The sequence below is a fragment of the Podarcis raffonei genome, chromosome 4 (assembly GCF_027172205.1).
Source record: "Podarcis raffonei isolate rPodRaf1 chromosome 4, rPodRaf1.pri, whole genome shotgun sequence".
Taxonomy (NCBI): domain Eukaryota; kingdom Metazoa; phylum Chordata; class Lepidosauria; order Squamata; family Lacertidae; genus Podarcis; species Podarcis raffonei.
In genome coordinates this window covers 99,349,172-99,374,593 of record NC_070605.1, presented here as the reverse complement: position 1 = coordinate 99,374,593, position 25,422 = coordinate 99,349,172, and the positions used below count along the sequence as shown (strand labels likewise).

General features: G+C 40.4%; 1 protein-coding gene across 1 annotated transcript in view; it reads right to left on the bottom strand.

The window, feature by feature from the left end:
* DIS3 (DIS3 homolog, exosome endoribonuclease and 3'-5' exoribonuclease) overlaps positions 1-25,422 on the bottom strand; it is a 28,390-nt gene that overhangs the window by 1,209 nt on the left and 1,759 nt on the right. The window contains exons 2-20 of the mRNA XM_053384673.1: positions 24,526-24,683; positions 18,395-18,588; positions 17,557-17,630; positions 16,467-16,631; positions 15,609-15,779; positions 14,053-14,166; positions 13,831-13,968; positions 12,875-13,021; positions 11,868-11,984; positions 10,684-10,785; positions 9,963-10,027; positions 9,543-9,627; positions 8,710-8,837; positions 7,310-7,396; positions 6,506-6,662; positions 4,939-5,153; positions 2,950-3,118; positions 1,681-1,839; positions 1,007-1,129 (exon numbers count right to left, since the gene is read on the bottom strand). Coding sequence (XP_053240648.1) covers positions 1,007-1,129; positions 1,681-1,839; positions 2,950-3,118; positions 4,939-5,153; positions 6,506-6,662; positions 7,310-7,396; positions 8,710-8,837; positions 9,543-9,627; positions 9,963-10,027; positions 10,684-10,785; positions 11,868-11,984; positions 12,875-13,021; positions 13,831-13,968; positions 14,053-14,166; positions 15,609-15,779; positions 16,467-16,631; positions 17,557-17,630; positions 18,395-18,588; positions 24,526-24,683 — 2,568 coding nt within the window. The remainder of the gene's footprint in view (positions 1-1,006; positions 1,130-1,680; positions 1,840-2,949; positions 3,119-4,938; positions 5,154-6,505; positions 6,663-7,309; positions 7,397-8,709; positions 8,838-9,542; positions 9,628-9,962; positions 10,028-10,683; positions 10,786-11,867; positions 11,985-12,874; positions 13,022-13,830; positions 13,969-14,052; positions 14,167-15,608; positions 15,780-16,466; positions 16,632-17,556; positions 17,631-18,394; positions 18,589-24,525; positions 24,684-25,422) is intronic.

Genomic DNA, 25,422 nt, shown 5'->3' with positions numbered 1-25,422 from the left:
GAAAAAGTAATGAACAACACTATATCCACTTACCGTATTTTTCGCCCCATAGGGCGCACCGGCCCATAGGGCGCACCTAGTTTGGGGGGGGGATAAAGAAAAATCCCCCCCCAGGCGTGGGGCTGGGGCAGGGGAAGCCCGAGCTTCCCCCAACCCCAGAACAGGCTGCTATCCGCAAGCCTAGGGAGCCCTGTGTGTGCAATATCTGCCCGAGGCGCGCTTCGGGATGCAGGTAGCTCTCCGGAAGCCTTGGGAGACCGGCGGGAACTCCCGCGGGCTCCCAAGGCTTGCGGATAGCTTCCTGAAGCCTGGAGAGCAAGAGGGGTCGGTGCGCACCGACCCCTCTCGCTCTCCAGGCTTCAGCGAAAGCCTGCATTCGCCCCATAGGACGCACAAACATTTCCCCTTCATTTCTGGAGTGGAAAAAGTGCGCCCTATAGGGCGAAAAATACGGTAACTTAACCCTCAGGTGTCCTTTACTTATTTTACCTATTTCCACTTATACTAGAGAAAGCAAAGTGCTGTTGCACAGAGATAAAATTGTGTGGCCTCATCTGACCCTTATCAACAGGTCTTTTTATATAGGAGTCCAATGTGGTTTTTTTCTATGCAGATACATCCTTTACCTTCAAGCGGCCATTTGAATATACAAATCCTTGCTACTTATGTATGAGCCAGCACTTTGCTGGTGAGTGAAGCTGCCTCAGCTGGATTTAAATCACACTGAACCAGCACCCGTGTTTTTCCTAAGCCCCCTTTTAATTCTAGTGGGAACTTAGTTCCTTCCCACCAAGTCAAAATAATAAAAGGCAGCTTTCGCCATACTTCTTCCATGCCAACCCATTTAAGAAAAGTAATAGATAACGTATTCCTAGGTGTTTTGATCCAAGAAGGAACCTCCAAATCTGTCTCAAAGTTTGCTTTCAGATCTACTTCAAACTAATATGCAATGCTTTGACTTCTCCTTGTCACCACACCGCTTTCAGCTACTACGCCAGTAACCTACCTTGGGCTCCACCAGGGCCATACGGATTTTCTGGTGCTGAATATTGGAAGCATCTAACATGATATTCACTATAACCTTGTCAAACGTATAGAAAGGCGTGCCTTCCACAGTGAGAGAGGGAATCTAAGAAAAGAACATATTTTTTCCCCCTAGTTCAATACAGAATTGATACACTGAAGGATAATAAATAGTAATAACATTTAAAGTATTTAAAGCATAACATTTGAAGTATTTAAAGCTTTGGCTTTCAGGAAATATGCAAACTATACCAAGCCCCTTAGGAAAGCAACAGCTGCATATAAGTAATTTGCACTTCTAACAGAGTTATCTATCTACATTCCTTCAATCAGCTTAACAAAGCATGCATAAAATGAAACACACACAAATAGCATGCACACAGCCCTGAAACCAGTTTCCTTTGTGACATATCTAATGCTAAACTTACAAAAACACACATTAACCTTAATAAGTTTGAAATGCTTCTTAGTGGTGGGGAGTTGTTCCAACTGCATGTTTCTGGATTTTGCTGTTTCTCAAAATCAGCTTCAACTTTGATGCCACATTAATTTTAGACATTCAGTCTAAAACTCTGAACATGCTTTGCGTAAGTGGCAGCTGGGCTTTGTGTGATGTCCCAACTAAAAAGATCCCATACAAAAACTAAGAGGCCTTACCTCCTCGTTGTACAGAAGGGCTGGTTTTGGCTTGTCTTTTTCTTCAAAGAAGACGGTGCCTTCCAAGCCATATTTGGGAATCAGAACGACAATTGCGTTTTTCCGTACAAACAGGATATACGCCTCTTCATTCACCACGCCTTTGTTTTTGAAAAACAACTATGGTAGGGAGAAATTGAAACCATTTTTGATGTTTAACTCTAACAAATCTAATAATGCATTTTAGGTGCCAGGCAAAATATTTATATTTGTTTACTTAATTTGTATAAATATAATTAATAAATAAATGATATTTAATAATAATGATAATAAATGGTTATCTTCACTGAAACCCTAGAAGAAAAGAAGCAAGTACATGTTTCCTCTACAGTTAAAGGCAGCACCCAGATGAATTAATTAACTAATCCCACTCCCTTCCAAAGTGCTTAGACAAATACTTTGAATTTTATATTGAAAAGATGAACCAGTGGTGTTTTCCTTCCTGGCACTGAATATGCTGAGATGTGCACGTGGGGGGGGGGCATATGGATGCACATGTATGCACTTCCTAGTAGCACTTCCTTCTCTAGCAAATGACTGATCAGACTGTCCTTCCACTCACTTCTGAAACAAGACTGCAGAGTCATGGGCAGTTTTAACAGCCATTTGAATATGTATACGAAATAGAAATGAAACGTCTTTTTACACAACACTCTTAAGTTTTCAGGGGGGGCGGGAAACCAGATAGAATATTGCAGGCACTATGGAAGATATAATCTATTCAAATTTAAGACCATTTCCGTTCCACAGATATCTATGGCAGAGTTAAATACATGCTTAATTCTCTCCTCTGACAAAATTAAGAGGACAAGTGCTTTTGACTTGGGCTGGATCATTCTTAAAAAGCATGCTTCTCCAAAGTTCTAAAGATTCACAATAGCCATCAGACCAAGAGCAGCTTCAAATTCCTAAGTTTCCTGTTTGTTCACAGCACAATATTATTAATTATGATGCACTGCCTAAACTGTCGCAACGAGAGAGTTTCCAAGCAACCCATCCCCCAATTGCTGGCACTTTGCTGAAACTAAGCAGGTATGATCAACCGGAGAAGAGGATATAGTTCTTTGGGGGGGGTGGAGTTCATTTTGCCTCATCTTTTGACTCAAGAATCCCCCAAGACTGCAAACAATATAAAGCCATTTAAAAATCACAACATCAAAGTGAAGCAGCCATTGCTCCAGCACTCCTTTGTTCCCAAATGCTTTGTGGAAGAAAAAGACAAACATTCACCTGAGTGTGGAAGGCAACCGAAGCTCTCTGGGCATACTGAGCCATTTTATGCCTGTAATTTAGATTCTTGCACAAATCTGCCAATTTATGTTTATCCGTGAGGTCAGGATAAGTGCAGTCTGCCCCTATGGCCACAGCCAGCAGCCGATGTACTATAATATCAGCATACCTGCAATGAAAGAAGAAAACATTCGTCACTGACAACAAGCAAGAGCTAACCGCCGTTGGTTTCAGGTGCACAGAAACCCTTGTTAAACGTTCAGGTTTTGCAGCTCGCATCTTATGCAGTAGTTCACTTGTAAACTATAAGCAATGAAGAGTATCAGTTGCTCCTCGCAGGAGTGTCTCTCTTCAGGGCTTAAGCTAGCCTGGAAAAGAAACCCTGTTCAAGGCTCATGGTAGGGCTGGTGGAGAGGACTTTTTCCTTTCTCGCTATCCTGAAATCTTCCTCTGTTATGCAATATGCTGAGGTTTGGGACCAGCTGGCAATCCCAAACCTGAGTACTATATTGTTTTATTTGAGGGCGGGGGGAGATACAGTGGTACCTCGGGTTACATACACTTCAGGTTACATATGTTTCAGGTTACACACTCCGCTAACCCAGAAATAGTGCTTCAGGTTAAGAACTTTGCTTCAGGATAAGAACACAAATCGTGCTTCGGCGGCGCGGCGGCAGCAGGAGGCCCCATTAGCTAAAGTGGTGCTTCAGGTTAAGAACAGTTTCAGGTTAAGAACGGACCTCCGGAAAGAATTAAGTACTTAACCCGAGGTACCACTGTACTGAAGTGTGAAAAGAGGAGGGAGTATTTTCCCTCTTCCTATTCATAAGTTTCCCCTGGAAATAGATCGTGAAACATGTCCACTCAACTCAAATCTTACTTCCAGATTCATTTCTCCCCAAAAACTCTCCATTTAGTGCAAGGAGGAGCACTTTCTTAACCTCATGGCAAAAATCTGATAGTTCACGTTTAAAGTACATGGCACATTTGAATTCTGTATTTTGTGGAAGGTTAAAATCCAAAGGTAAAAATACCAAAGCAGATTCAGATTCGAAGAACTTGCTTACATCTATTTCTCCAATAAAACATGCCATGTTGTTTCAGTATATGAAGTAGGACTTCAAAGGTTTCTGGCCTGTTCTCCTAAAAGACTGTTGAGGAAAGTCTAGCCTTTTTATAAACTACATTCTGGGGTTGTCCTTTGTGTGTTCACACAGGTCCCCCTTGAAAGCAGTTACAGCTATGGGGTGGGACTGTTTCTGCATGATCTAGTCCTATGTGGCTGGAGGCTGAATGTGAATTAGACAGTAACATGCGTCTTTTCCTGAAGTCTGATGGGGTAGGCGTTCGTGTGCATGTATAAATGACACAGGCAGTACGGAACCAATGAAGCTCTTTTCATCCTAATACATCTTGTGATATTTCTGCTTGTATTGCAAATGCTTCATGCAACAGTCGTCCAGACATTTGGACGGCGTTTCCCTATGTTTTCATCCTACTGCTATCAGTATTGTAGAAATGCGTACTCAATATAAATTTAAAGGGTATGGGAACTGAGTAGGACAACCCCCCCTCTTTCCTCTCCATTCTTCCTTCCTTCTGCTCCCCCTCAGCTGATATACTCAGCATTCAATAAGCCCTGGAGGCTCAAAGGCTCTTAAGGACTTTGCATCAATCAAGATTCCCTCGCCAAGATTTAGTCTATGCTTTATCAACTAGTTCCTGCACAAAATCAATAAGCGTAAACAGTTCAAAATTCTGCAAGACAGTCCCAAAGTATGCATAGAAAGGAAGAAGACAGTAGGCAAGTTTGCCATATTTGCACGATTTGTAATAAAACTTTGAAATATTTGTATTTGAAATAACAAAAGCAACATTGAAAGTAATTTATCCTAGGGTGATTTGGTAGAATGCAGCAATTGTCGAACTATATTTTTAACAGGCTGCAACACACACATTTTTTCCCTTTCAAAATTTCATGGAGAGTACCTTCTGATAGGTGAAGTAAAATGTGTATAAATAGGAGACGCTAAGCCGTAGTGACGAAAATCGGTGTCCATTCCAGAGCAAAAGTAAACTGCTTGCATCATGCAGCGAGTAGCCAAGATACGTAACAGAGTGTTCAGGTAAGGAAAAGAAGGTGATTCTGCACTGTCAAGAGAATCAGCCAGGGCTTTTGCCGAGTCAGTTTTGATGTCCAAACCCTATAGAAAAAAGAAGTGGGGGGGGGGAGTCACTTTCAATATTTCGCAACACTTTGCCATGGTTTAAATATGCATTATTGAACACATTTGCTGATGCAGGCCAAGGAACTGACATATGACACCCTGAGCTCCTCAGGGCAAGGACTACATGCAAGATGAAAAATAAACCACAATAGCATCTGTTCAACTCACAAACTTAAGAATCAATATGGCTGCCCTCAACAGGGGTTCAAAGCCAAGGTAAAGGAAATAAGAGATGGCCAAGCCATATCCTTTTGTTGTACACAAATCAAGTGCTCATGAACTTAATTTAGATGTCAAAAGGACAAGGACTCTGAGGCCTACACAAGTATACAAAGCACTGTATTGTGCACACAGGGAGCAAACTCCTTTTACTACCTCCAAATTCTAGACCAGACAGGGAACGGTTTTCCACTCTGTGAGCCAGATCTTTATCAGGATTTTTCTCCCAAGCCAAAATTGACAGGTGGGCGGGGCTGCCCATCTATCAATCACCTGATGTCACAAACGATGTCAGCAGATTTGCTGCCAATGTGGAGAGGGGGCGGAAATCCTTCTTACTTGTTTTGCACATTACTTCAAAGGTTCCAGACAACTGTTTTTGAGTGCTTTGGAAGTTGCGCAAGTGGGCTTTGGAGAAGCCCCACCTTTATCTGAATGACTTCAGGTGTAGAGTGGGTTAGCGGTGGCTTGCCCCCAAATTTGGTCTAATGGGCCAAATGGGTAACTTTGGTGGGTCAAGACTGACCCATGGGCTGGATATTTATGAGTGGCCCTGGGATTGAGGTGCACAAACACTTTCTGGTTTGAAAAGCCAGAGTACAATGATCTTCAATAAGAGGGTCAGAACCCCTTACCCCTTATAAGACAGCAGCACTACCATGCAGTGAAACAATTAAGTGGGTTCCCAAATGCATGTGAGGTGGGTCTTGGGTCTGCAAAGTTGCCCTAGTACATGTGTGAATCAGCATGGGCCACCTTTAAATAACTCATTGAAATTGCCGTATTTCAAATAGTGAAAGTCCAGACATAAAAGTTGTTGTTTTTTGCAAAGTCTCGTAAAAAAAAGCCCGGATATACGGTGAGACCTCCCCTCTCTCCATGACCTCCTCAGATCTGCTCTGGAGGAGCAGGAGAACCACAAGAACAGTTTGTGGGGAAGGGAAGGGAAAGTAGAAATGTGTGTGCCAATGGAACAATTTCCTTAGCACTACGCTGAATACAATGCCATGTGAAGTATTTTGATCCCAGTTAAAATCTGAAAGAAAAATATACCTATCGGTTAAGAACTTGATCCTTTATCCATTCAATTCCAAGCATTGATAACTTGCCTTAGACTTTGCAGCCTTCACAAGGATGTCATAATTTGATGGAGGTGGAGCAGGATGCTTTCTTAGCAAGGCATGCTCTGAGAATTCATCATAGATCTTTTGTGCCACAGAGATGTTAGCAAGCAACATGAACTCTTCAACCATGGAGTTGGTTTCTCTGTCAACAGGAAATATTACACTTATAAGAAGAGATGCCATCATGGAAAGCGATAGTTAAAATTTGATATGTTTGTTCTGGGGAAGCACAAAGAATTCACTCTTGCATATTTTATACACGATACACAAATGCCCTTTAGACACTGTTCCCTGTCCCTGTGACCTAATGTGAGTTTTGATGCACTCTGGAGTGTGTTTGTTCTAGTGGACAGGCTCAGCTACCAGCTCTGTTCAGCACATTGCTTGTGTAGCCAAAATTACATGTGCACATTTAGAAGTTGCAGACTATATAGCTTATAAAATTTAGATTTATTGCTTGGTTATATTGTAAAGTGCCACACACACTAATGGTTCTCTGTAAGTAAACAAAAATAATAACATTATCATTAAGCCCATGTTCACAATTTTCCAACCGTCCCGACTTTTCCACAGAACAACCCTTTTTCTGAATGTTCTAAACAGAAGTGTACATAATATATTCATAAGCAGTCCATATTCTGTTATTTATCTTGATGGTATGCAACATATACTGTCGACTGCTTTGATATTTTGAAGTGGCCTCTGGTATGGAGAGCTGCACTGTGCATGTCGTACTTCCACTTGTGAACAAATAATTGGACTGCAGTGAAAACAGGAGATAAAACATACTTGAGCTCCTTTGTCTGTAAATCAATAGGATCGTGGGTTTCACTATCCATGTGGAAACGGACTTCAGGTGAAGAGAGAGTTAAAGCCCTAGAAAACAATAGATGTGAGAATAGTAAATATTTTACAGAGTTTATACATCATACAAACAAGTATTTGTAGGTACCGGTAGAAAATGATGGCAATAATTACAATTTTCTACTGATATTTAATCCATCTTTGGAAATTGCTATATTCATTGCAACATTCTCCTTGTGGCAAGGAGTCCCAGAGCTCACTTTTCTTCATGCTAAATTCAGCCATTTGTCCTGGATGTTTTGTGTTCCAGCATCTCCGTATTAGTCAATGGGATGTCCCCTTCCTCTCCTCTCCTTGCACTCCTCAAAAATCTTATCCAGAGGGTCCCCCAACCCTCTGCAGATTTTGAAGGGGTGTAGGGGCCAGCTAGGGACACGGGTGGCGCTGTGGGTTAAACCACAGAGCCTAGGACTTGCCAATCAGAAGGTCGGCGGTTTGAATCCCTGCGATGGGGTGAGCTCCCGTTGCTCGGTCCCTGCTCCTGCCAACCTAGCAGTTCGAAAGCACATCAAAGTGCAACTAGATAAATAGGTACCGCCACAGCGGGAAGGTAAACGGCATTTCCGTGCGCTGCTCTGGTTCGCCAGAAGTGGCTTAGTCATGCTGGCCACATGACCTGGAAGCTGTACGCCAGCTCCCTCGGCCATTAAAGCGAGATGAGCGCCGCAACCCCAGAGTCGGGCACGACTGGAGCTAATGGTCAGGGGTCCCTTTACCTTTACCTTTTAGGGGCCAGCTGGCAAGTGGAATGACAGCACTGGATACCACACCGAATTGTTGTTGTTATCATTCATCTTTCACTTCACTTTCTAATTTCCTTCAACACCTTCTCTGTCCCTTTCCCCTCAGAGAAGGGAGGCATTCTTTCCCACCTCCTCTCATGCCAAACTTCTTTTGTTTCTTGGTCATCTTTATTCAGCATGCAAGGAGTTCCTGGCACTAGCATGGGTCCAACCAACAGGCTATGCCACAGCTCGGGGTTGCAGGAAGATGGGAACCCTGAGGCCCATCTGAAATTGGCTTTATAAATGCACCAAGCACTCACATTTGGGACTGCTGCAAGTTGCAGGGTGTCATGGTGGTCATGGTTAACCAGTCTTTCAAATAAACTTGATCTTGTTATTGAGAAACACATGTTTCTGTGGAATTTCAGGGCAGTATGAAAACTATGAAAACTACTGTGCTATCTTATCTGCTACTGTTTTCTTTAGGGCAGGCAACTGGAAGATCCACTCTAGCAAATGCTAAGTGGCTGTCTTGGGTCATAGTGATGCCACATGAATGAAAAGCTGTGCAGAAGAAGACCTGCAGTAAGAACTACTTACCCGTTATCTATCCGACGCTTCTTAAGAATTTTGGCTAGTTTATTTAGTCCACGCAGACTAGAAGTAATGTCATCATTCAGGCTGGAAGAATCTATTTTCATTTGTGCCTCAGCATATGTAAGGGAAGCCTTTGGACAGAAATATATAATAAAAGAGACACAATCAATATAAGGGCATCAGTGACGATTCCTAAGAGAACCCCATCTCAATGTGACAGAATTCAAAAATCAATTTCTGATGCAAGTTTGAACTGGGCAACCTTCACTGCTTTTACAGCACTAACTCTGAATGCATAGACAACAGGCTTTGCTGTTGATTTTGATCCATCTTGTCTGCTACTCTTGTCTTTTTGTGGCATGTATCAAGCTCATTTATATTTCCTTTACTGAATCGTAACTGTATTTTCATTGCCTTTTTGTTCACCACCTCTGGATGTAAAAGTAACATACACATTTCAATATACAAATAAGTAAATAAAGAATATTTTTCAGGGTGCCAAACATAGCAAAATGTAGTTTAGATTGTAAGTAACATCCAATGTTAAGTCACACTCAAGTAGAACCACTGAAATCAGTGAACTTAAATCCATTTAAGTCTACTCTAAGTATGATTTAGCTTTGTCCAGATCTATTGCTGAAGAAACAACCAACGTGATTTCAGCCACTCACATTATCTGGACTGGACAGTATATATATCAGGTAAATAAACTTGGAACTCACCCATTTTTAGTGTCTTATGTGTAAACATATTCAATGCCCCAATATAAAGCAGGAGTTCAAAATGACACAAATCAGCATGTGTTGTTAAATATTCCAAATAAATGTGAACCTTACCTTGGAATTAATTACACTTTTTGTAAATCTAGTTTTCAAGATTTCAGCATTGTGATTCATTTCCCATATACAGGAAAATGCAAGCCTAGGAAAGGAGTAAGAAGTTGCTGATGAAACAGGAAAATTTACTTGCAGCTGTCCTTGATCCTAGGGTGCTCTTGTCTGAGAAGACGACACTTCTGCTCAGGGAAGCCTGCTCCCTCCTCTGCAGTTTCCATGAAACACTCCCCCCAACCCTGGCACCCCATGCCATCCAGTTTAGGAGGATCCCACAACCCTCGTGAAATGGATCCTTGGAGAGTGCAGGACATCACAGTGAGAACAGAGACGTGGAAAAACCCGTTCTGCAAACAGAATTGTTTTCTGTTTACAGAAGAGAAGTTATTCTTAAATATCTAAAAACTGTATCCACACAATTACCTGTCAACATTGGATCTCAACGAACACAAGTTTGAACTGAGCAGCTCTGGAACCATATCAATCCTCTGCAAAAACACACAAAAAGATGACTATGGTTATTTATGACCAATATATATATATATATATTCACATAGTGTACATCTATAGAACTGTACTCATGTTGTTAATTTGATCAAGGATATGTTGATAATCAAACGCTACCTTTCTCACATTACAGTTCCTATTTTTCAACCAAGCCCTGGGTATGGTGCCTTCAAAGCCCCTTTCAAAGTGCAGGGCAAGAGAGAACGAGAGGAGGTTATGAAGAAGCCATTGGAAGCTCCTCTCAAAAAAGCCCTCTCTTGCCCTGTGCTCTGAATGGCGCTTCTGAATGACATCAAAGCCTGAAAAAATAGACTTTGAAATGAGCTTCTGTAGGCAAAAAGGATCACCCAAGGTCAGGTTAAAATCCAGTCAAAAGGAAATTCTTATCGTGATGAAAGTACAATAGACAATGCTTTTCACACAATTTCGACTCAACCAAGGTTGTGTTTTGGTCAGTTCTCTACCCTTGGGATCCCAGCAACTGGTGATTTTTGGTTAATTCCTTTACTGGGAAACTGTTATTCAATAGTATGATTGGTTAGCTTCAGAAATATAATGCATTTCATGTCTGGAAGAAACCAATATAGGGAATTAAAATGCCACCCGAAGGTAAATAAATACAAACAGGAAAATATACCTTTTCACACAGATACACAGTTGTGCCCCTTTTTGCAGATTCCTGGTCCAGGGCATTTCCCGGACGAATAAAATGGCTGACATCTGCTATGTGTACACCAACCTAGTAAATAAACAGGTTATTCAGAATTTTCAAAAGTAGGTATTTTATGAAACTTCTCACTACCTCAAGCCATCAATCAGAAACGTAAATAGCTCTGCTGCATATAACCCTTTACTTCTAACTTTCCATGTTTCTTGAAGTCATTAGAGAGATGTTTTGTTGCTAAACTTGTCAGTAACAGTGCAGCGGCACATACTTCAGATGAAATCATACAGTAAAAAAGGTAAAGGTAAAGGACCCCTGGATGGTTAAGTCCAGTCAAAGGCGACTATGGGGTGTGGCATTCATCTCGCTTCAGGCCGAGGGAGCCGGCGTTTGTTCACGGACAGCTTTCCAGGTCATGTGGCCAGCATGACTAAACCATTTTGGCACAATGGAACACCATGATGGAAGCCAGAGTGCATGGCAACACCATTTACCTTCCTGCCCCAGCGGTACCTATTTATCTACTTGCATTGGTGTGCTTTCAAACTGCTAATTTGGCAGGAGCTGGGACAGAGCAACGGGAGCTGACCCTATCGCGGTGATTCGAATGGCCAACCTTCCGATCGGCAAGCCCAAGAGGCTCAGTGGTTTAGACCACAGCGCCACCCGTGCCCTTATAAGTCAAACAGTATAAGCCTATGCATTATCTACTCAGAAGTAAATATACTTTAATTGTGCATAGAACAATTTAAGTGTGGAACTAGAAAACCAGGAACTGAAACACACTGGGCACAAGCCCAGTGAATATATATTAAGCCACAGCAGCATCCCTACATGTATTCACACAAGCCTGCCTTCAAATACACTATGTGTGTAACTGGCTGTAGTACTGCAGCTGAAGAGTGCTCATAGTTCATAGAACAGAATGAAAGCATACCTGAATGCAATCCACAAACCTGAGCATAATAAATAGATTTATAATGGAAAAAAACTGTTTGTGTAACTGCTTCTTATAGAGCAATAAGCCTTTTCCTCTTGCTTTGGGTTCTTTTATTCTCCCACCCTCACATGCAGAAAACAATATGTTCAAGACCTAAAGGATGACTTAGATATACAGGCGAAAATGCATGTCAGCCTTCACCTGACATTTGACTTACCTCAAGATTTCCATTTTCCAGCTTTCTACAGTGCAATGCATCGTCAATATCAGTACAGCCAGGGGGATCCACGCTGCATACACACAAATGCCTCAAGTCCTCTCTCAACTTCATATCCTGAAATTTTGTTTTCCAACAAACATTTTATAACTACTGCAGACTGTTATAATAATTATGAAAAAAAAGTTCACCATACTGAAGAAACTGCTTAATTATAAAACTTGGTAATTGAGATGAGTAACCTTGGAATGAACCCTTTTGTGATGCAGCAAAAACAGCATGGAAGCTTGCAGCACAAAAGACCATGAACTTATTTTGGCATACATAAGCCACATTCAGTTTTTCAGAAGCAAAAACTTAAGCAAGCAGGTATACAGGATGTGACTAGAAAGAGAAGAGCATACTTTTAAAAAAAAACCTGAAGATGAAAGGCCATTCAATGCAAGAGAGAGTAGGAAATATGCCATCTTACTATGAAGAGTACAAATAAATACAATTTCTAATAAAAATGATGCAAAATTGAATCAGAAAGGTGCAATGCAATCCAATGCTACTTGGAAGATTAACAGTTTAAAGAAACTGTTTTAAAAGGGAGAATTGCCTCCTGAAATGACAATTGCTTTGCAATAAATTTGTGGGAAAGCTGTGGACAATTGATATCCATAGTTAAGGATACTCTGCACATACAGTTCATTTTAATTTCATAAACGAAACAGTCTGAAATTGACTTTGATGAGGTTTCAATCACCTTGGAGAAACTTAGCGGCTAATTTCTGTCAGCTTGAGACAATTAAAGTGAAATGAGTAGAATCAATGTTTGCAGGGAGGCAGAGGTTTTAAAAAAACCCAAGAGTTTAAAATCCCTCATTATTATGGAAGTGAATCTGAATAATCACTTTTCTATTTCCATTATTAATCATTGTTCCCGCTGCAGCATAAACTGCATTGCAAACCTATGGTGATGTTAACCAGTTAGTACCTCTGAACGTTATCAGTGCTTACTGTACCTGGTCAGTAATGCTCCAGGGCATCTTGGGCAGGAAGCTAAGAACCGCCTGGGAGAAAGCTTGGTGGGGAACATCATGTTCAAGCAACAGGACTTCAGTCTCAGTCTCTTTATCTCCAGCTGTTCCTAAATTCTTTACAAAATGACCCTAAACCAATACACGTCTTCATTAATATTATGAAACAATGCCGTTTTGAAAAAAATATTAATATTAAAGACAATTAAAAATAAATATTATTGTAGGTAGCAATCCTATGTGGAACTTACTTGGGATGTGAAATTCTCACTACATTCAGTAAGAATTATTCCCAAGTAGGCATACATCGGATCGGGCACTTATTTAAGTATATCAGCTTCTGTGTTTCTGAATCAGGATATGAGCAAAAACAGGTTCCATCACAGACTTGGTGACCACAGTCACAAGGCTTAAATAATTTTGTAAACAGGATGATAGGTAAAGGGTAAAGGGACCCCTGACCATTAGGTCCAGTCGTGGCCAACTCTGGGGTTGCAGCGCTCATCTCGCTTTATTGGCCGAGGGAGCCGGCGTACAGCATGACTAAGCCGTTTCTGGTGAACCAGAGCAGCGCACGGAAACACCGTTTACCTTCCCGCCGGAGCAGTACCTATTTATCTACTTGCACTCTGACGTGCTTTCGAACTGCTAGGTTGGCAAGAGCAGGGACCGAGCAACAGGAGCTCACCCCGTCGCGGGGATTCGAACCGCTGACCTTCTGATTGGCAAGTCATAGGCTCTGTGGTTTAACCCACAGCGCCACCCGCGTCCCGAAACAGGATGATAAGTTATGATAAATGCCTTTCAGGCCACACTTTGCCTACCAGTATATACAACAAAAGTAGTTCAAGTTAACCTCTTGTATCTTCCTTTTGTAACAGTTTGATTATCAGGTTGATTGGTTAAATCTTCAGAGGCAATTAGTTTCCTTTCAGACTTACATTAGGATATCTCGAGGTCCTAGGCCAGCCATCAATAGCAACGATAATTCTTTGCCCTTCAAGTGTTGAAGCCTGCCTTGTTTCTATTCGGATTCGAGGGAATCTGCGATCAGCTGGTGTAAATAAATGTCGTCTTGCCTGTTAGGAAGCAGGGGGAATGGCTTTTACTGAAATTAGGGAATTCAAGTAGTGAAGAAAGTATTCCGCAAGCGTTGCTCTTACCTCTTTTATTTGGGACTTAGAAAGCATGCCACAAAAAGGCCTCCAGTTTCTTTTTATGATGCCCACAACTCTGCCGGTCGGGCGCAGCATACTCTTGTTCCCAGAGGTCTTCAGCTAGGTTTAAAAACGTATATAATAAATATAAACTGCAATTATATAAACAACCAGGTTCCCCAACCTGCCATGCTTTAGTGGTAAGAATGTTCCAGGTCACACCCCACATTATGACATCATTTGAACTACTCTTTGACATAAACTTCCCCTAAAGCATTCTGAGTAGAATACTGTAATGATTCATTTACGAGCTAGGCTGGCTTGTGTAATTCTACACAAGTACAGGATTTGGTTTTGTTCACTTATTAAGTATTCTGATAACTTGCATTTCAATCAGGAAAACAAATTACAATAAAATAAAAGGCAAGTTTCTAGCATTTATAGCCACAGAGATCCCTTGAAAGTGTGTGGATGGAAATTTAAGACGTCAAAAGAAGTTTAAGATTTCCCATGAGCTTTTGCAGCTCATGGAGCTCCTTCTGCCTTTCCAAGACTAGCAGAAGAAGAATAAAATAACATTCTGCACTAATCTAGACCAAAATCTATACCATGAAAAACTGTATTCTGCAACTAAAAAACTATGGAAATAAATAAAATATCCAAAAGTACTCTCATTTTTTTCTCATTAACTCAGCACCTACCAGTCCTAGGGAGTTCTATGAATTATCCTGTGGGGAAGGGAAGAGGAAACTCAGAGAAGGGGAACTCTTAAGACTTTTTTTCTGAGCAGGGGCATTCTCCCATTCAATCTGTACGCTCAGTTTCCAGACATGTTCTTGTATGGATCACTTTTATTTCTTGCTCTGAGTTTGAATCAAGGAAGGAAATAGCTTCTGGTCAAGGAATAGAGAGTTGTATACTTGTGTGTGTGTGTGTGTGTGTGTGTGTGCACGCATACACCTTCTTTTGTTTTTGTATGTTGGCTTGTCATTTTTGGACACTCCATGGAGATGTGGCTATGGGGGGGGCACCATGAAGGGGGGACACTTCAAAAGTTATCACTACCCCACCGTGTATGCAGAGGCCCCACCCCTTGGCCTCAGAAAAATCTTCTGAAACTCCAGCTAAATTTGAAGATTTCATCAAGCACTGCCCACATTTTCAAGACTATTCTTCTAGGGTTGCCATATTCCCAAAAGTGGAGTGGGGGTGGTCAACAACTTTGGCTGATTTTCACTTTTGGGAATATCGCAACCCTACATTTGCCAATTAAGCAAAAATCCGCCTGGACAACATTTTCAGTTTGATTTCCGGACGTACGGCAGCCCCAATTTTTCTAGCTGGAATGCTGCTTTTGAAAATTTAAGATGGAATTCTGAGAATGATAACTTTTGCACCTTTTTCCCCAATGCATGCATGGAGTCACAGGACACATGCATCCTAATAACTGACTGCCAACTCAATTAAGATGTACACACTGATGAAAACAGTCAGACTTCATTGCAATAATAAGAAGAGCCAAGTGCGGAAGAATAGAGAAACCTGGCATGTTCATGTCATACACTGTTTTCCTTCTGTTCTTCTTTTTCCACATCATCCTCTTCATCCTGACCCGCCTCATCAAGCAAGACCACAGAGGATGGTGCAACCCAGGCATCTTTTGATAACAGCTCCACAGCTACGATGTCTTCATGCACTGCACGATTTAAATTTCTAAGCCCTTGTATTAATACCTGTAAGCATCAAGCAAACATTCAGTTTCAATTATAATAGTCGCCTTATGAAATCACGTATTATCCCATAAAATAGTAGAGGGATTCCCAGCTGTAAACTTGGTTATCCATGTGCCTTGGGAGTATTGCCTCTCAAGAGAGGGACTGGATGAGTTCCAGAAAAGGGCTGAAGTGAGAGGGCAATGTCTGCTAATTGCTACTGGCCACTACAGTCAGAGTTACATCTCCCAGCTTTCTTCAGTGGCTCAGTGCAAATTTAACAATTAACCAGAATTAAGTGAACAAAGCTCATTTAGGATTAAGATCCCAAATGTACAGTGAAGCCATGGTTGAGCTTCAACCATGGTTAAGCTTCAATAGAAAAATGTCGGTACGACCCGCTGATTGCCTTGCAAACCAGAAGTGGGAAATCTAAAACTTAAACAGTTTTGATGTAGCATTTCAGCATGAGCCTGAATGCACTTATTCTGAAGCCCCGCTGATTTTAGTGTGAATCAGTGTCTACTAGACAGTTCTCCAATTGCAGCTGACAGGTAAATTCACAAGAGTTTAAAAATGATCCCTTACCTCACCCTATCAACCCACCGTCATTTAAATTATGCAAAAAATCGAAAGAGTATTCATATATAAAACAATTGCACCTTTTCCCAATGAAGGATTTCACGGGCAATCGTGCATCAAACAAACCTCTCTCTCATCCCCATCACCGTGAACCCAAACTGTAGCTTCAAGGTAATTATCTCTGTTAGCTCTGAAGGTTCCTTGAAGGTAAAGACCAGACTTGATACCCTGCTGCAGTTTGCTGAGTGGAAGATGCTCAGAGAAAATGATCCTTCCATTTTCTATTTCGTTCTGTAAGAGCCAGATGCAGATACAAGAAACAGTTAAGAGTCAGTAGGCTGCTTTGGACATAATCTAAACCATGGTTTAGTGTTACTCCATGCACTAAGAGTAGGTTACAAGAAGCATCTTCGTCAGGTTTTTAAACCATTGAACTTCTCCATAAAACAATAATAAAAAATGGTTTGATTTTACAGAGCTAAACATACAGAATTCCCTGATATCAGGCGAATTTGGGTTACAGTCATACCTAAATTGCGCTCTGCGCATAAGCGCCGAATTGCAACCCGCACATGCGCAGACGCGGGTTGTGAACGCTGCGGGTTGCGAACGTGCATCCTGCACGGATCACGTTCGCAACCCAAGCGTCCACTGTATTTTAAAACTGAAAGTGGAAGTTTTCAATCTCTTCCTCTTACATGTGAAAGGACAGGAGAGTACGTGAGCCAAAGGCTTGTCACAACTCGTGCACCTAACACTACATCTGAACCAGCTGGATGTTTCACCAAATCCCTGACCCTCAACTTGTTTCCATAGAATGAAGCTGCCCTTCCCAGCCCCCTCAAATACCAAGTATGAGCGATTCGCCTAAGCTGATGATTTTAGGGCTAGATCTTCATGGGCAAGATGATATTTATGGTGCAACTATAGTTTTGTTGTTGCCATGAGTTTGGAAGTGGTTCTTTGCCAATCTATCCTTAGTTTGCAATCTTTCCAATCCTCTCTTATGCTTCTTGCCACATCACAGGAACACCAAAGAAAAATGGAGACCACTGCTGAACAGCGCAAAGAATGATGGAGTCCCACATTCTATTCCCCATTTCTCGAATAAACTTGAGAAGAAAACAAGACTCAATGATATATTTTTTACAATACTAAAGTTGTACTAGAAATCTTTCTTGTTCCAGAGACATCTACTCAGAAGAGTGAAACATACCGCTTCATCATTTATGCAAGCAAGTCGATCCACAAGTTCAGGATTGGCTATCAAGCTCTTTATGTACTCTTCACCTACCAATAAAATAAAAATACATTTATGCAACAATAATCACAGGACAAGAAATACTAATTTACAAAACTATTAAATATTAAACTGGTGCATAATATTGTTTTCTACAGCAGCAAATCTTCAGTTTGGATGGTGAGACTGACATGTGGGCTCCACAAATTATGTCTGGGTTTGTTAGCAAGAATCATTTCTACTAACTGAATGGAATACAGTAGAAATGCTCCTAAGCATGCAAATAATCTTTCCACTAAGTACTGTCTGTTCTGCCCCAACCACAACTGTTTTACCAAAAATCTGAGTTCCTGCACATTCCTTCCTTTTGGAAATTAAATACTGCCCCACTATTATATCAAACATTCCATTAATAACAAGGAACACTTTCCCCCATAATTTTTATCCCCAGCTCCCTTCAACCAGCGTTGGGAGGACACACTGAGCAAGGTGGTTGCAAAAGTCTGCTTCTGCCTTTCTGAGATGAGAAGTGAAAATGACAGGGCTAGCTAGGAGTGCATTTTGCAGAGGAAATCATTTACTGAGAAACTCACAGAAGAAGAACTACCAGTGGGCAGGCTGAAAAAAATCTGAATAATGAAGTACTCCCAAGCCCACTGATCTTGTGTGCTGGAGCACAGTCCAGGAGAAATCTGTTTTCTGACATCTTTCCTCCAGAATAAGTCCATTCTAGGTTTTCAACCAGCACATTTTACCACAAGGCTCCTTTTCTTATAGCAGAACTGTATGGCTTTTCATCAATGCCTGGACTTACATGTATAAGCAGTAATTCCCTCTTCCAAAGCTTTCTCTTTATTTTTTCTGTCATTGGTGAGCAAGATAACTCTTATCCTATCTTCGTCCTGCAATCCCTTTAGATGCTCATTATACCATTTCACTGCTATTCTGATGGCTCTGTCATTACGGTCATTAGCATTTTCTCCTTGTTCTTGTTCTATGTATGTTTCTCTGGAGACCAAAAAGCAAACCAACAATCCAGTTATTCATTTAAAAATTATCCATTTACAGTATAAACCACACAAAACCCTCTGGCGCCCACAGGCCCTGCAGATATGCTAGTTATTATTATTATTAATTAAATGTATATATATAGTTAGGGGTGAAGTGGGTTAATAATGCACTGTGCTGTTTTCAGCAACTTCATCCAAATTTAGCTATTTATTTTAAAGCATTTCTATACTATTTAAGAAACATTCACGAAACAATTCCTGTGGGAACGACCTTGGGACATGAGAGGCCAAGAGGATGAGATAAAAACAAGAGCAAAAACAAAAATTGCACAAAGGAGAAGAGGTTCCATTTCAGGCTTAGCCCTTGCAGGTGTAGAAGGGCAGGAAAGAGGGATGGATACAGTGACACAAGCACTATTAAAAATTAATGAATCATTAGAGGCTTTGACCAAGCAAGGTACAGAAAATTCTAAACAATTAACAGAACTATCAGAGAAGCTTGATTTGAATACTAAAAGTGTTGCATCTAATACAGAGACTATAAATAAATTAATTGAAGAAAATGTTGTAATCTGTAAGACTGCTGAGGAGGCAAAAATCATAGCTGAATCCATGCAAGTAAAGTTAGAACCTGTTTGTAAAAAGCTGGAGGAGCATGAGGCGGCCCTGTCCTTAATAGATCTTCAGAGAAAGGAGAGGAATTTGAGATTGAGAGCCGTTCCAGAAAGTGAGCAGGACAATTTGGCAGAGTTCCTCACAAAAGAATTTTCGGATTTCTGGCAAGTGAATTTGAAAGAGGAGGAATTTAAGATAGTTACGGCTTTCAGACTGGGCAGAAGACAAAATAAAAAGAAGCCAAGGGACTGCCTGATAACTTTGAGATCTAAGGAGGAGAGAGATAAAATACTAAATTTACAATATCAAAGATCTCTGGAGATTGAAGATTCCTTTGTGCAGATCTACAAGGATATTCCTAAATATATCTTGGAAGTGAGAACTTACTATAAGGACTTGTCCACTTTGTTGATGAAGAATAACATAATATACAGATGGGAGTACCCACAAGGCTTGTCTTTTAACTACAAAGGGGAAAAAATTAAAATAAAAACAGTGCAAGATAAAGAACAGTTTTTGGAAAAAAATCAAGAGGACCTTGTGAAGGGAGTGGTGGACCTGACTACTGAGGCAAAGGACTTAGCGGATATATCGAACTTGACATTTGGACTTCAGACCCCAACAAAGGAAGAACAACTGCTAGGGGCAGTTGGAGGAGCAACTAAGTAAACAACAATATGGCTTTGCAATTTTTAAGCTGGAATTGTAACGGTTTGAACCTCCTCAGAAAAAGACGTGAGGTTTTTCATATTTTAAAGAAAGAACAATTGGATTTGATTTGTTTGCAAGAAACCCACGTGACTAGAATACATAGAAAATTACTTGTTAATAAAAGACTGGGACAGGAATTTATTTCATCAGATAAAGTGAAAAAAAGAGGAGTGGTGATTTATGCTAAGGAAAAATTGGCCCCTAAGTTGATGTTTAAAGATGAACAAGGAAGATATTTGGCAATTGAAATACAAGTCCAAGGAGAAAAATTATTGTTAATTGGGATCTATGCTCCGAATGAAGGGAAGTCAGAGTTCTTCAAGAAACTACATGAGACATTAATGGACTATTTGGACTACAATATAATCATGATGGGAGATATGAATGGAGTGGTCTCTACAAATATGGACAAAGCACTAAGACAGGTGGTCTCTAAGGATGGGAGACTACCTAAGACTTTTTTTTGAAATGACAGATAATATGGACTTGATTGATATTTGGAGAACAAGAAACCCTCTGGAGAGAGAGGGAACTTTTTTCTCCGAAGCAAAAATGACCTGGACCAGAATCGACCAAATTTGGGTAACTAGTGGAATGGCACCTAAGATAAAGAAAGTGGAAATCTGCCCAAAGACTTGCTCCGACCATAACGCCGTAAAGATGGAAATGAATATAACAACAGCTGGTTCCTTCAGATGGAGGATGAATGACTCCCTATTTAGAGATGAAGAGGTGTACAGAAAGGCCCAGAAAACTATCAAGGACTATTTTGAGATAAATCTGAAAACAGAGGTGGAGAAAAGAATAATTTGGGACGCAAGTAAAGCCGTTATGAGAGGATTCTTGATACAGCAGAATACCTTAAAAAAGAAGAGGCAGAATGAAAAGAAAGATAAGATTTTGAAAAAAATAAAAGAAGGTGAAAAGAAATTGAGATCAAAGCCAAAGTCTCATGAAATCTTAAGAGAAATAAAGTTTTACCAGAGACAGTATATGGAATTGATGAACCAGGAGATAGAATGGAAAATAAACCAAATGAGACAAAAGACATTTGAATCGGCAGATAAATGTGGGAAACTTCTGGCATGGCAACTGAAGAAGAGACAAAAGTTGAATATGGTTACAAGCTTAGAGGTTGAAGGAAAGAACATTTTTAGGCCAAATGAGATTAGAAACTGCTTTCAGAGTTATTTCAGGAAACTTTATGCACAAGGGCCGGTGGAGGAAAAAGAGATGGAAGAATTTCTTAAAAAATATGGATTACAAAAAATATCTGACCAAAGTAAAGTGATTTTAAACCAGAAAATAACTGAGCAAGAAATAGAGGGAGCCATTCAAAATATGAAACTGGGAAAATCTCCAGGACCAGATGGTCTGACTTCCAGATATTACAAAGTTTTGAAAGATTGGCTGATTCAACCACTTAAGGAAGTCTGCAATGAAATTTTAGAGGGGAAGAAGGCACCTGAATCGTGGAAAGAAGCATATATTACACTTATACCAAAATCGGAGACTGAAAAGAATCAGATCAAGAACTACCGCCCTATATCATTGCTTAATGTGGATTACAAAATTTTTGCAGACATTTTGGCAAAAAGATTGAAGAGGGTTTTGGTGGGTGAGATTCATAAAGACCAGGCTGGCTTTCTCCCGGGAAGACATTTATCTGATAATGTGAGAAATATAATAGACATTATGGAGTTACTTGAGAACAATATTAACACTAAGGCAGTATTAATATTTGTGGACGCTGAGAAAGCCTTTGACAATATTTCTTGGAGTTTTATGAAAAAGAATCTCAAAGGAATGGGGGTAGGCCAAGGTTTTGAGAATGGTATAGGTGCAATTTATTCTGAACAAAAAGCAAAACTGATTGTAAACAATGTGGTTACTGAAGAAATTGCTATTGAAAAAGGGACACGACAGGGGTGCCCAATATCCCCACTACTTTTTATAACAGTTCTGGAGGTTTTATTAAATATGATTAGAGGGGACCAGCTGGTAAAGGGGATTCAGGTCGGAGTTAAACAATACAAGCTGAAAGCGTTTGCAGATGATTTAGTTTTAACTTTGCAAGAGCCAGACACTAGTACGAAAAAAGTTTTGGAGATAATACAAGCTTTTGGTCGAGTGGCAGGTTTTAAGTTAAATAAACAAAAAACAAAGGTACTGGGAAAGAACTTAACAGTGGAGGAAAGAGAGAAGTTTCAGAGTGAAACTGGATTAATGGTAGCAAATAAGGTGAAATATCTAGGGGTCAATTTAACAACTAAGAATGTGAACCTATTTAAAGATAACTATGAGAAATGTTGGATAGAAATTAAGAAAGATTTAGAAATATGGTCAAATTTGAAACTTTCCTTGTTAGGCCGAATTGCTGTTATTAAGATGAATGTTTTGCCAAGAATGCTGTTTTTGTTTCAAACATTGCAGATTGTGGACAAAATGGATTGTTTCAAGAGGTGGCAAAAAGATATATCCCGATTTGTCTGGCAGGGCAAAAAGCCCAGAATAAAATTTAAGATACTAACTGATGCAAAAGAAAGAGGGGGGTTTGCCCTGCCGGACTTAAGACTGTACTATGAAGCAGCAGCTTTCTGCTGGCTGAAAGATTGGCTACTTCTTGAGAACACAGACATTTTGGACTTAGAAGGGTTCAATAATAGGTTTGGTTGGCACGCATATATATGGTATGACAAGGTAAAAACACACAAAGGTTTCAAAAACCATATTGTTAGGAAAGCATTATACAATGTTTGGATTCGTTATAAAGATCTGCTGGAAAATAAAACCCCTAGGTGGCTATCACCAATGGAGGCTAAGGAAGTCAAAAAACTTAATATGGAATCTAAATGGCCAAAATATTGGGAAATTATAGAACAAGAAGGAGGAAATGTGAAACTACAGAGTTATGAGAAACTGAAGTCTAAAGTAAGAGATTGGCTTCATTATTACCAGATAAATGAAGTATTTAAACAGGACAGGAAAATTGGCTTTCAGGTGGAAAAGTCAAAGTTAGAAACAGAATTGTTAGAACCCAATACCAAGAATCTGTCTAGAATGTATAACTTGCTGCTGAAATGGAATACACAGGATGAAACGGTTAAATCAGCTATGATTAAATGGGCACAGGACATTGGTCATGACATTATGTTTGCTGACTGGGAACAGTTATGGACCACCGGTATAAAATTTACGGCATGTAATGCCTTAAGAGAGAATATTATGAAAATGATTTATAGGTGGTACATGACCCCAGTCAAGCTTGCAAAAATTTACCATCTGCCCAATAATAAATGTTGGAAATGTAATGAAACTGAAGGTACTTTCTATCACCTTTGGTGGACGTGCCCAAGGATTAAGGCCTTCTGGGAAACGATATATAATGAAATTAAGAAGGTGCTTAAGTGTACCTTTCATAAAAAACCAGAGGCTTTTCTCCTGGGCATAGTGGGCCAACTGGTGTCAAAGAAAGATAGGACGTTCTTTATGTATGCTACAACAGCAGCAAGAGTGTTACTAGCAAAGTATTGGAAGACACAAGAACTACCCACACTGGAAGAGTGGCAGACGAAGGTGATTGACTACATGGGACTAGCAGAGATGACGAGCAGAATCCGTGACCAAGGGAAAGAGACGGTGGAGGAAGATTGGAAGAAATTTAAACTTTATCTTAAAAATTCTTGTAAAATCATTGAGTGTTAAAATGTCATGGGTAAAGCATAGCAGATTTGCAGCGATAAAGGATTGGATATGAGGAAAGAAAAGGTTAAAGAAAGGAATTAATAAGTAACTAAGACCAGGGGTTGCTGGAAAAATTTAAAACAAGGATGCAGAAAAGGGAGGCATGGGGAAGTCGTTGAAATTGGGTATATGAAAATTTTTTATGAAATTATACATGTTTATATGTTTGTTTGTTAGTGTTTGTGGTTTGTATTGTCTTATAATATATGTTGAAAAACCAATAAAAAAAATTTTTTTTTTAAAAAAGAAACATTCATATACACATTAAGCTGGCATAAAGCAAGCAAGCATCCAGTTACACCAGGTCCAAACTCTATTTAGGAGCAGGGCTACTGCTGGCTCAGCCAGCTTAACACTGGCGGAAGGAAAACAAACCTTTAAAATAGGGTTTCAGTTACAGCACCCTTTTTGCCCGCTTAACAACGGGTTGCCAGGTCACATGGCTGATCCAGCCTAAGTCCCTGCCTGCACTTTCTGGTCCCACTCCCACTGCACCCTCTTTCAGGACTTATGTCACTTTAACATCCGCCAAGTTGGCTCAACCAGGATGGGGGAGACACTCCCGTATTTCTCCAACTGAGCCCAGGATGAGAGAGTTAAGTCAGCATAGCCGACTTCTGCTAGCTACCTCCCAGTTCTGCTGGATATCTTCTGGATCCTAACAGTACTCATCTTGATAGAGCTTGCTATGAGAGTTATCCCTCAATATTTTTAAATTTTCCAAGTACAATAACAATCAATATCATGAAAAATACAATCTGAAACTGAACAGCACCTAACAAGACTATTTGTATATATTGAATGTATCGGTTAGTAATAAATAAAGCAGTGAAGAATGGCGTAGCTTACTACTTCTCGTGCTTACTTATGATGCTCATTAGTGAAAGAATAGAAATGTTTTTCAGTATTTGCTAACACATCTCTTATTCGTTTGTATACTGGAGCGCTCCGCCTTCTTACTTCCTGCAAGACCGTCTGAGGAATGATCACATTTCTAATAACAGGATCTTCTAGTATATCAATCTGGAAAGAAAACATACCATGTGAGTAAATTCCCATAATATTTAGCAACCACAAACAAATATTTCATGATTGCAGCCACTTGGAAGAAGAACTTTTTTAAAACACAGAGTACACAACTGTAAACTCAAGGCACACTAATGGGCGACTCAGCCCAGGTCTTGCCCTTGCCCTTTGTATCAAGAGACAAGAATGGGGTTGCATCCAAATAACTTCTGCTCAAGAGCAGACCTGTTGAAGTCATCCAGGGCAGCAAGGGTAGCTTGTACTGTTTCACTGGCTGAAGTGATCTGAGAAGCCACTACCCACCCTCCTTTACTTGGGCTGCATGGCAGAACCCACAAAAGGATGGTGGGCCCGGCCAAGATCTTGCCAGAAGCAGTGTTAGAAACTTAGGTATATAAGCTAGGAGCCAAATGGTTCCTTAAACCAAGATTACAAAACAGAATGCGTAGTTGCCATGTTTTGGTTTGAAAGTCCTGTTTTTTCAATACGACTTTACGGTACCTGAAATTTGTTCCGCTCATGCAGATAAAATATGACAGCTAGAATTCTCTGGGATGCGTCGCTAGTGTGTGGAAACAGTCCAGATCTGAAGATCCCCAGGGAGGCATGCACCTCCACATCATAGCTGTCAACCTTCCCTTTTTTTGTGGGAAATTCCCTTATTCCAGAGCCATTTCCCACTGCTATCCTGGATTGTTAGATATCCCGTAGACTGCCCCTGGGACAGGTGAGGCTG